At 32.7% G+C, this 12384-nt stretch overlaps 1 protein-coding gene across 1 annotated transcript; it reads left to right on the top strand.

Annotated features, from left to right (window-relative positions):
• Positions 1 to 4670: 4670 nt before the first annotated feature.
• On the top strand, positions 4671 to 6478 carry TVAGG3_0255310 (iron-sulfur cluster assembly; the record flags this gene model as incomplete). The annotated part of the gene is made up of 1 exon (XM_001305708.1): positions 4671 to 6443. The coding sequence occupies one exon, from the start codon at positions 4671 to 4673 to the stop codon at positions 6441 to 6443; it is 1773 nt and encodes a 590-aa protein (XP_001305709.1).
• Positions 6479 to 12384: the final 5906 nt, after the last annotated feature.

The following is a 12384-nucleotide window of genomic DNA, read 5'->3' on the forward strand; positions in this document are numbered from 1 at the left end:
GTCATGAATAGTAATATTTGTTAAAGATGTGCAGTGACCGAATAGATGAGAAATAATCCTAGATATTTTTTCTGGGATAATAATGGTAATCAGTCCTGTTGAGTATTGAAATGCAAATGAATGAAATTCTCTAACATTATCATGAATCTGAATAGATGTAATGTTTGAACATTTACAAAAACAAAACCCATTAATAGTTGTCACATAACTAGGAACAATGTATTGGTTATATGGATATGTTGTAACAACTCTAAATAATATTGAATTATCTATTCCTATAAAAACAGAAAAGGTATCATGATCAATTTTGAATTTATTATTTTCAGGATGCACAGTTATATTTTCTAATGGACAATCTGCAAAATTTACATCATAAATTGATATTAGAAATTTTGGAATAAAAAACGAAGATAGATTTGAATAAGAAAAGCAAGTTTGATCAAGTTTTTCTAATTTAGAATTGATTGAAATATTAATTGTTGTCAAACCACTAGACGAAAAGGCATTATTGTTAAGTGTGAGAACAGAATCCCGTAAAACTATTGATGATAATTTTAAATCTCCACTAAAACAGCCATTTCCAATACTTGAAATATTCGGAGGAAGAATTACTGAATTCAGGTTATAACATTGATCAAAGATAGATTCATTAAGTAAGTTAAGATTTTTGCATTCACTCATATCTACAGATTCTAAACTTGTTTTATAAAAACTATATTTGCTAATACTAGTGATTTGACTATTCGAATCGAATCTAAGAGAAGTGATTGAATCTTTGCAATTTTTGAAAGCATATTCTTTATAACTAATACTATATATTTCTGTAACACCAGATGGAATAACAACTTCTCCACTGAAATCGGTGGAACAATTAACTATGACTTTATTATCATTATCGGAATATCCGAGTGATCCAACGCTAAAGCTTTGATATAATAGAAAACAAAACAAAATTAAGTAAATTTAATGAAATAACAGTTTCAAGGGTCACCTGCATTTGGAATGAATACTTAAAAATATTATTAATTTGATTTGAAATCGCAATTTTTGCTCTCTGAATGAATTCTTGCTCTGGAATCATATTATTATATCATTTATCTTTACCTCTTGCTTCTTAAATTAGTTCAGCAAAGATATGCCAATTTTAGAAGCTAATAATCCAGGATTTCAATTATTTTTTTTTCAATGCAAAATCTGCCATGTAAGATTTATAATTTTCAAAGAAAATTTGTGTTAATATAAATTTATTATATTATAGTTTTAGATGAATTAGGAAAACATCCAATATGTATGTAACTACCAAAACGTCCAATGCTTTCAATTTTTATGAATTAGTTACAAAAGTTTTGTGATGAAAATATTGTTTATTATAATTCAGATATGATTATGCTTTAAATGCGGCATATCTTATTTTGCATAGAATTATAGCATGATATGTTCCACGTTCAATATCTTATTACCCTTACAAAATATCTTCCAATAAGCTGTAAATAAAGTTATTTAAAACACATTTTAAATGATATAAGTTTTAGAAAAGAGAAAAATAATCATCGTTTGAAATTGGGGAGTAAACTTACAAGTTGAAAACACTTAATTTGATGATAAATAAAGTCTCTTCGTGTTTTCAATTTTCCTGGTATAAATATGATTTTCTCAAGAGTAATATAATCTATGACTTCATTAGTTAGTTCATCTTCAATATCTGCTATATTACTCATGTAAACTATCATTCTCTTTTCTCCGAAAAATGATTTAGTAGAGTTTGACAATATCGTTTGGCTTCCAATATATAACCTGCTTGCATTCGGAAATACATTTTAATAGTAACTTGCAATGTTTATCGTAAAGTTTCCAATAATAAATATATCAATTGGATTTGGAATTTCAGAAAATGAATACTCTCCAATTGATATAGTCTTTTTATTGGTTAGAAAAGTGATGCTTTTTAGATTAGTGCATCCGTTAAAACTATATGGTTCAATAGTTTTAACACTTTCTGGAATTGTAATACTTGCTAATGAACGACAATTATAAAATGACATGTGCAAAATTTCTGTTAGAGAATTTGGAAAGTTAATATTTTCTAATGAGGTACAATACTTAAATGTACCATATCTAATAGATGAATAGTTGTATTGAAGTCGGACTGATGTAATTTTTGCACAATTAATGAAACAATATTCTGAAATGAATGTGACATAGCTAGGAACAATATATTCTCCTGAACATGCAGGAAGGACCTTAAATAGAGTTGAATTATCATTTTTACAAAACACAGTATTAGAATGAATTTTATAATAGTGATTTTCTGGATGAATTGTTATATTTTCTAAAGGACAATCTTCGAAATCTGATGCGCTAATCGATTCTGTATATTTTGGAATAAAAAATGAAGTAAATTTTGATTCTAAAAAATATATCCGTATGTTAATTTTAATTTAGAGTTTGTTGAAATATTTATAGTTGTTAAACCACTTCTGTAAAATACATCATTCCAAAGGGAAATTACAGAATCAGGCAAATCTATGGATTTTAGTTCTACTGTTTGATAAAAGCAATATTCATATAGAGGAAGTTTAAGTGAGTTTAAATAGGAGCATCCCCAAAAGAGCGATTCATTAAGTTTTGCAAGATGATGGCATTCACTGAAATCTGCTGATTGTAGGCGTGTGTAAGAAAAGCTTCTGGGACTAATACTTGTTAGTTGACTGTTTGCTTCGAATCTAAGAGTTTTTATAGAATATTGACAATTCATAAAAGCATAATCGGAGAAACCTTTGCTATATATTTCTATGACACTTTGAAGGATAATGACTTCACCACTAGGGTCTGATGAACAGTCAACAACAACTTGATTTGTATCATCTCTGTAAATAAGAGGTTCAACACTAAAACTGAGATATAATAGAAACCAAAACAAATTCTAATAGTATTTTTAGATGAATAGTGGCAAAATTTGTTAGTTAAATCCGTGAATAAAGTTTTTTTGAGGAAATATTGTGATACTTGACTGGAATAACGTGACCAAGAAGATATTGTCTGAAATTTGGTTGGTGAAATCGATGTTTATATAAAAATTGAAAAAATTATTTTGTATTCATTGTTGTAAAGAGAAATTATATTATTAGTTATTAAATAAAATTGATTCTATCATCATTTCAGTTTTCTCTTAAACAATAATTCACATTCTTTATTGATATTAAAATAAAATTTGCATTTAAAGCTGTAAATGAAACTATATTGAACCCTAAACAATGCTCATATATTTACTGTTGCATCATTTCAAGGATGATGATGCTTCCGTAGTATCATTGTTTTCGGATCTCATTTATTTTGAATAGATTCAAAAATTGAATTAGAGAATAACCTTATTCAAATTCTAGTAATCTCCATAGACAATAGACCCACTCTCTTAAGTATATTTTGGCGATCGCAGTTTCAATAAAGCTATTTTATCATATACGAAAGATTTTTTGAATTTTTTATATTGAACAAAAAAATGATATTCAAAATAGACAAGAAACGTATTACCAATCTGAGTATTTGGAGTTCAAGTATACTTTCATAAATTATCAAAATATGAATTCATATTTTGATTTTCAAACATTTAGAGACCTGATAGGATGCTGACCTATATTAAAAATAATGCATTCTCAGTATCCAAACCATGAGAAACAAACATTCATTTTATTTTTCTAAATTGATTAGTTCTATATAGCTATATATTCAGTTGTACATATAATTAGTAGTTTTTCAACAAGGCAACACATGCATAACTTCTAATATGAAGGAAAAAACATTCCTCGAAAATCGTAAGTTACAAAACAATGTATATGTCATTCTGTTCAATTGTATTTTCATACAAATATAAGTCTTGCATAGATCCGAGCCCATGTTGTAATATATTGAGAATTTAAATTTGGAACTATATTTCAAAACAAATAATTCAGATAAATAATGCAAAAGTAGATTTATTATGAAGGATAAAAAAAGTAACTATATTGGCTGAAATAGAAACTAGCTTTTTCAAGATTTCCATATTAATGTTTGCACGATAGAGGATAATGGAAATCATTATTAAATAATATGATATAATTATGAGAAGTTTTATATAAATTTTCATTCTTTGGACAAATTTCGATAAAATTTTGCTTGTTTTGGTCTTAATCCATTAATTTGAATATTAGAAAAAGTGTTTTTGTATTGTTCTTGCATATCTACTGCTGGAAATTAATTTTATTAATGACGAAGGATGATTGGATGAATATTCTATCGCTTTGTGAATTGAATTATTTTTGATAAAGCTCATAGAATAATTTTTCCGCCGATATATCAAATCAATTTGGAAAGTGAATTCAGATATTATTTGTGATTTTGGAAGTAATCTTATTAATTCAAAAATTCAATTTGATACACTCGAGTTTTTAATTTATATTTATTATGTAAAGACAAGCATTTCTAGATAATTTCTGAACTTTAAACCGATGAAATTGAATACATGAGTTTTGAGATGCGAAATCTCTCACAAATACGACCACATAGCATAAAAATTTCATACTATCATATCGGGGTTAATATTTGAGGTTTTCAGATTTTTTTTCATAGTTTTTGAACCTCTCAAAATTGATTCTGAAATCAAACCATCACGATATGACCAGTATTTTTTATAAATGCTTGCAACAGCATCTGCTTCTACAAGCAACATCTTACGTAACATCACCGTAACAGTCAACGGAAGAAAGCTCGAAGCAAAGAAGGGCGAAACAATCCTTGAACTTTGCGATCGCAACAACATCAGAATTCCACGCCTTTGCTTCCATCCAAATCTCCCACCAAAGGCCTCCTGCCGTGTCTGCCTTGTCGAGTGCGACGGCAAGTGGCTCGCACCAGCCTGTGTTACAACAGTTTGGGATGGCCTCAAGATTGATACAAAGTCAAAGATGGTTAAGGAGTCCGTCGAGAACAATCTTAAGGAACTTCTCGATTGCCATGATGAAACATGCTCATCTTGCGTTGCTAACCACCGTTGCCAGTTCCGTGACATGAATGTTGCCTATTCCATCAAGGCAGAAACAAAGGAAGAATGCTCCGAGGAAGGCATCGATGAATCAACAAACTCAATCCGCCTCGATACATCCAAGTGCGTTCTTTGCGGCAGATGTATCCGTGCTTGCGAAGAAGTTGCTGGCCAATCAGCCATTATCTTTGGTAACCGTGCTAAGCACATGAGAATCCAGCCAACATTCGGCCAAACACTCCAAGATACTTCTTGCATCAAATGTGGTCAGTGTACATTATACTGCCCAGTCGGTGCTATCACAGAGAAATCCCAAGTTAAGCAGGCCCTTGATATCCTCTCCAACAAAGGAAAGAAGATTTCCGTTATTCAGGTTGCTCCAGCTGTCCGTGTTGCTCTTTCTGAAGCATTTGGATACAAGGAAGGCTCCGTTACAACAGGAAAAATGGTTTCCGCTCTCAAGGCTCTTGGTTTCGACTATGTTTATGATACAAATTATTCCGCCGATCTTACAATCGTTGAAGAAGCCGGTGAACTCGTTCAGCGCCTTAAAAATCCAAACGCTGTCTTCCCAATGTTCACATCTTGCTGCCCTGCTTGGGTTAACTATGTTGAACAATCTGCTCCAGATTTCATTCCAAACTTATCATCCTGCCGCTCACCACAAGGCATGTTATCATCTCTTGTTAAGAACTACCTTCCAAAGGTCCTCAACATTCCAGTTGAAGATGTTCTTAACTTCTCAATCATGCCATGCACAGCTAAGAAGGATGAAATCGAACGTCCAGAACTCCGCACAAAGGACGGACACAAGGAAACAGACATGGTTCTCACAGTCCGTGAACTTGTCGAGATGATCAAGCTCTCTGGAATTGATTTCAACAATCTCCCAGATACACCATTCGACAGCATCTTCGGTTTCGGTTCTGGTGCTGGTCAGATCTTCGCTGCAACAGGCGGTGTCATGGAAGCTGCTTCAAGAACAGCTTTCGAGGCTGTCACAGGCAAGAAGTTGACAAACGTCAACATCTATCCAGTCAGAGGTATGGACGGAACAAGAATCGCTGAACTCGATCTCGATGGCACAAAGCTTAAGATCGCTGTTTGCCACGGTATTGCCAACACAGCTAAGTTCCTTGACAGACTTCGCGCTAAGGATCCACAACTTGCTGACCTCAAGTTCGTCGAAGTCATGGCTTGCCCAGGTGGCTGCGTCTGCGGCGGTGGCACACCACAGCCAAAGAACATGATGTCTCTCGACAACAGACTTGCTGCTATCTACAACATCGATGCTAAGATGGAATGCAGAAAGTCTCACGAGAACCCACTCATCAAGGGAATTTACAAGGAATTCCTTGGTGAACCAAACGGCCACCTCGCCCACGAACTCCTTCACACACACTACAAGCATCATCCAAAGTTCTAAGCTATTTTTATTTACTTTTGTTATAAAGAAAAAAACTTTATCTTCACATACATTCATTTTTTAATTCAAAAACACAAAGAAACAACACAGAACACATATTTAACCCTTCACTCTAATGCAGTTTGATATTTCTATATTTACAGTTAAATTTGGACAAATGGATGTTATTTATCTCTTTATTTGAGATCATACATTTAAATTAAGTTTCAAAATCATTCAGTAATAATGAGCATCATCGGATAAGAGTAAATATGAGAGGAAATTTAAAAATCTTCGATATTGTTTTGAAAACTAATCATTGAAGAAATATCATCATATAATTTAAACAAAACAATCATAATACAATATGTTATCGACTTATAATTAGGAAATAAGATAATTTTGATTTTTTGATAGTATCGTATATAATATATTATCATATGTTATCGACTTATAATTAGGAAATAAATATATACTATTTTGGACTTTTGCCAATAAATCTCTTTTTACCACATTAGCATATCTGTGTGTATGCTACTTAACCTCTTTAGAGACCATTAAGATAATGTTTTTTGATACTTTTTCAAGACTATGCCATAAAGTAAACGAATAATTTACAAAATGATATTAAAAAATTTAATTTTATTATGCTTTTATAAATATTGAGACTTTTTAGGACTATTTTAAAAATGTAAATAGATCAATCATTTTAATATTAGATAAGATAATCTAAAGACGTCAGATGTTTCAATAACTTCAGATCAATGACTAATATGAAATTTAAGATTTGTGTTAATTTAAGAATTAACAATGGAATCTGGTTTAGAAAGATGGAAAGCATAGAGAATCTAAAGGATAAGAGAGATTAAATACAAAATGCTGCATAAAAAGGCAGATCAGTGAGAAGAAATCATGAGGTTAAAAAGGAACATTCAAATTAGAATATAACATTGCATATTACAATATTAATATTAAAGATAATACTGCACATCATTGTGCAGTGATCCATAAATCAATATTAATATCTCATATGATAAAATCTAATATCATATTACAATATTAATATTAAAGATAATACTGCACATCATTGTGCAATTACACTATTTTAAATATTTTCATAAATAATGACTTACAAGTTAAAAAAATGTAGAATTAACTGCATGATCCAATATTGGACCGAATGTATGTTTGAATCTATAACTGAATTCATTAATGACAAAAAAGTGACTCTATAATTGAGTATCTGGCTGACAATATGCCTGAAAGTTTGAATGTGTCTAGGAATATAACTGACAGTTTGAGTGACATTTTGAATGAGGGTTTGGTTGTCAGTATAACTCAAGGTTTGAGAGAGAATATGACTCACAGTTTGACTGACAATATGACTTAGAGTTTGAGTGACAGTATGAACAACAGTTTGGGTGATAGTATGAACAACAGTTTGGGTGATAGTATGAACTACAGTATGACTGAGAATATGACTGACGGTTTGACAGCCTCTATGACTTACGGTTTTAGTTAGAATAAGACTGACAGTTTGAGTGACAATATAACTGACGGTTTGACTGACAATATGACTGTTGGTTTGAGTGAGTGTATGATTGAGAGTTTGGGTGACAATATGACTCATAGTTTAAGAGAGTGTATGACTGATGGTTTTAGTGAGAATAAGACTGATAGTTTGACTGACAATATGACTGACGTTTTGACTGACAATATGAGTGACAATATGACTTCGGTTTGACAGACACTATGAATTAGCTTTTTAGTTAGGATAAGACTGACAATTTGAGTGACAATATGACTGACGGTTTGACACACACTATGAATTAGCTTTTTAGTTAGAATAAGACTGACAGTTTGAGTGACAATATAACTGACGGTTTGACTGACAATATGACTGTTGATTTGAGTGAGTGTATGATTGAGAGTTTGGGTGACAATATGACTCATAGTTTAAGAGAGTGTATGACTGATGGTTTTAGTGAGAATAAGACTGATAGTTTGACTGACAATATGACTGACGGTTTGACACACACTATGAATTAGCTTTTTAGTTAGGATAAGACTGATAGTTTGACTGACAATATGACTGTTGATTTGAGTGAGTGTATGACTGACCGTTTTAATGACAATATGACTGACGGTTTGAGTGACAATATGAATTACGGTTTTAGTGAGAATAAGACTGATAGTTTGGATGACAATATGACCGTTGATTTAAGTGAGTGTATGACTGAAAGTTTGACTGACAATATGACTGACTGTTTGACAGCCTCTATGACTTACGGTTTTAGTTAGAATATGACTGATAGTTTGACTGACAATATGACTGTGGTTTGACAGACACTATGACTGTTGATTCGAGTGAGTGTATGCTTGAGAGTTTGGGTGACAATATGACTCATAGTTTAAGAGAGTGTATGACTGATGGTTTTAGTGAGAATAAGACTGACAGTTTGGGTGACAATATGACTGACGTTTTGACTGACAATATGAGTGACAATATGACTTCGGTTTGACAGACACTATGAATTAGCTTTTTAGTTAGGATAAGACTGACAATTTGAGTGACAATATGACTGACGGTTTGACACACACTATGAATTAGCTTTTTAGTTAGAATAAGACTGACAGTTTGAGTGACAATATAACTGACGGTTTGACTGACAATATGACTGTTGATTTGAGTGAGTGTATGATTGAGAGTTTGGGTGACAATATGACTCATAGTTTAAGAGAGTGTATGACTGATGGTTTTAGTGAGAATAAGACTGATAGTTGACTGACAATATGACTGACGGTTTGACACACACTATGAATTAGCTTTTTAGTTAGGATAAGACTGATAGTTTGACTGACAATATGACTGTTGATTTGAGTGAGTGTATGACTGACCGTTTTTAATGACAATATGACTGACGGTTTGAGTGACAATATGAATTACGGTTTTTAGTGAGAATAAGACTGATAGTTTGGATGACAATATGACCGTTGATTTAAGTGAGTGTATGACTGAGTTTGACTGACAATATGACTGATGTTTGACAGCCTCTATGACTTACGGTTTTAGTTAGAATATGACTGATAGTTTGACTGACAATATGACTGTGGTTTGACAGACACTATGGACTGTTGATTCGAGTGAGTGTATGCTTGAGAGTTTGGGTGACAATATGACTCATAGTTTAGAGAGTGTATGACTGATGGTTTTAGTGAGAATAAGACTGACAGTTTGGGTGACAATATGACTGACGTTTTGACTGACAATATGAGTGACAATATGACTTCGGTTTGACAGACACTATGAATTAGCTTTTTAGTTAGGATAAGACTGACAATTTGAGTGACAATATGACTGACGGTTTGACACACACTATGAATTAGCTTTTTAGTTAGAATAAGACTGACAGTTTGAGTGACAATATAACTGACGGTTTGACTGACAATATGACTGTTGATTTGAGTGAGTGTATGATTGAGAGTTTGGGTGACAATATGACTCATAGTTTTAGAGAGTGTATGACTGATGGTTTTAGTGAGAATAAGACTGATAGTTTGACTGACAATATGACTGACGGTTTGACACACTATGAATTAGCTTTTTAGTTAGGATAAGACTGATAGTTTGACTGACAATATGACTGTTGATTTGAGTGAGTGTATGACTGACCGTTTTAATGACAATATGACTGACGGTTTGAGTGACAATATGAATTACGGTTTTAGTGGAGTAAGACTGATAGTTTGGATGACAATATGACCGTTGATTTAAGTGAGTGTATGACTGAAAGTTTGACTGACAATATGACTGACTGTTTGACAGCCTCTATGACTTACGGTTTTAGTTAGAATATGACTGATAGTTTGACTGACAATATGACTGTTGGTTTGAGTGAGTGTATGATTGAGAATTTGGGTGACAATATGACTAATAGTTTAGAGAGTGTATGACTGATGGTTTTAGTGAGAATAAACTGAGAGTTTGGGTGACAATATGACTGTTGATTTGAGTGAGTGTATGACTGACAATTTGAGTGACAATATGACTTCGGTTTGACACACACTATGAATTAGCTTTTTAGTTAGAATAAGACTGACAGTTTGAGTGACAATATAACTGACGTTTGACTGACAATATGACTGTTGATTTGAGTGAGTATGATTGAGAGTGGGGACAATATGACTCATAGTTTAAGAAGTTATGACTGATGGTTTAGTGAGAATAAGACTGATAGTTTTGACTGACAATATGACTGACGGTTTGACACACACTATGAATTAGCTTTTTAGTTAGGATAAGACTGAATAGTTGACTGACAATATGACTGTTGATTTGAGTGAGTGTATGACTGACCGTTTTAATGACAATATGACTGACGGTTTGAGTGACAATATGAATTACGGTTTTAGTGAGAATAAGACTGATAGTTTGGATGACAATATGACCGTTGATTTAAGTGAGTGTATGACTGAAAGTTTGACTGACAATATGACTGACTGTTTGACAGCCTCTATGACTTACGGTTTTAGTTAGAATATGACTGATAGTTTGACTGACAATATGACTGTTGGTTTGAGTGAGTGTATGATTGAGAATTTGGGTGACAATATGACTAATAGTTTAAGAGAGTGTATGACTGATGGTTTTAGTGAGAATAAGACTGAGAGTTTGGGTGACAATATGACTGTTGATTTGAGTGAGTGTATGACTGACAATTTGAGTGACAATATGACTTCGGTTTGACACACACTATGAATTAGCTTTTTAGTTAGAATAAGACTGACAGTTTGAGTGACAATATAACTGACGGTTTGACTGACAATATGACTGTTGATTTGAGTGAGTGTATGATTGAGAGTTTGGGTGACAATATGACTCATAGTTTAAGAGAGTGTATGACTGATGGTTTTAGTGAGAATAAGACTGATAGTTTGACTGACAATATGACTGACGGTTTGACACACACTATGAATTAGCTTTTTAGTTAGGATAAGACTGATAGTTTGACTGACAATATGACTGTTGATTTGAGTGAGTGTATGACTGACCGTTTTAATGACAATATGACTGACGGTTTGAGTGACAATATGAATTACGGTTTTAGTGAGAATAAGACTGATAGTTTGGATGACAATATGACCGTTGATTTAAGTGAGTGTATGACTGAAAGTTTGACTGACAATATGACTGACTGTTTGACAGCCTCTATGACTTACGGTTTTAGTTAGAATATGACTGATAGTTTGACTGACAATATGACTGTGGTTTGACAGACACTATGACTGTTGATTCGAGTGAGTGTATGCTTGAGAGTTTGGGTGACAATATGACTCATAGTTTAAGAGAGTGTATGACTGATGGTTTTAGTGAGAATAAGACTGACAGTTTGGGTGACAATATGACTTCGGTTTGACAGACACTATGAATTAGCTTTTTATTGAGAATAAAACTGACAGTTTGACTGACAATATGACTGACTGTTTGACACACACTATGACTTACGGTTTTAGTTAGAATAAGACTGACAGTTTGACTGACGATATGACTGACGGTTTGACAGACACTATGAATTAGCTTTTTAGTTAGAATAAGACTGACAATTTGAGTGACAATATGACTGACGGTTTGACACACACTATGAATTAGCTTTTTAGTTAGAATAAGACTGACAGTTTGAGTGACAATATAACTGACGGTTTGACTGACAATATGACTGTTGATTTGAGTGAGTGTATGATTGAGAGTTTGGGTGACAATATGACTCATAGTTTAAGAGAGTGTATGACTGATGGTTTTAGTGAGAATAAGACTGATAGTTTGACTGACAATATGACTGACGGTTTGACACACACTATGAATTAGCTTTTTAGTTAGGATAAGACTGATAGTTTGGATGACAATATGACTGACGGTTTGACAGCCTCTATGACTTACGGTTTTATTTAGAATATGATTGAG

Source organism: Trichomonas vaginalis, chromosome V (genome assembly GCF_026262505.1).
Source record: "Trichomonas vaginalis G3 chromosome V, whole genome shotgun sequence".
Taxonomy (NCBI): Eukaryota; Parabasalia; order Trichomonadida; family Trichomonadidae; genus Trichomonas; species Trichomonas vaginalis.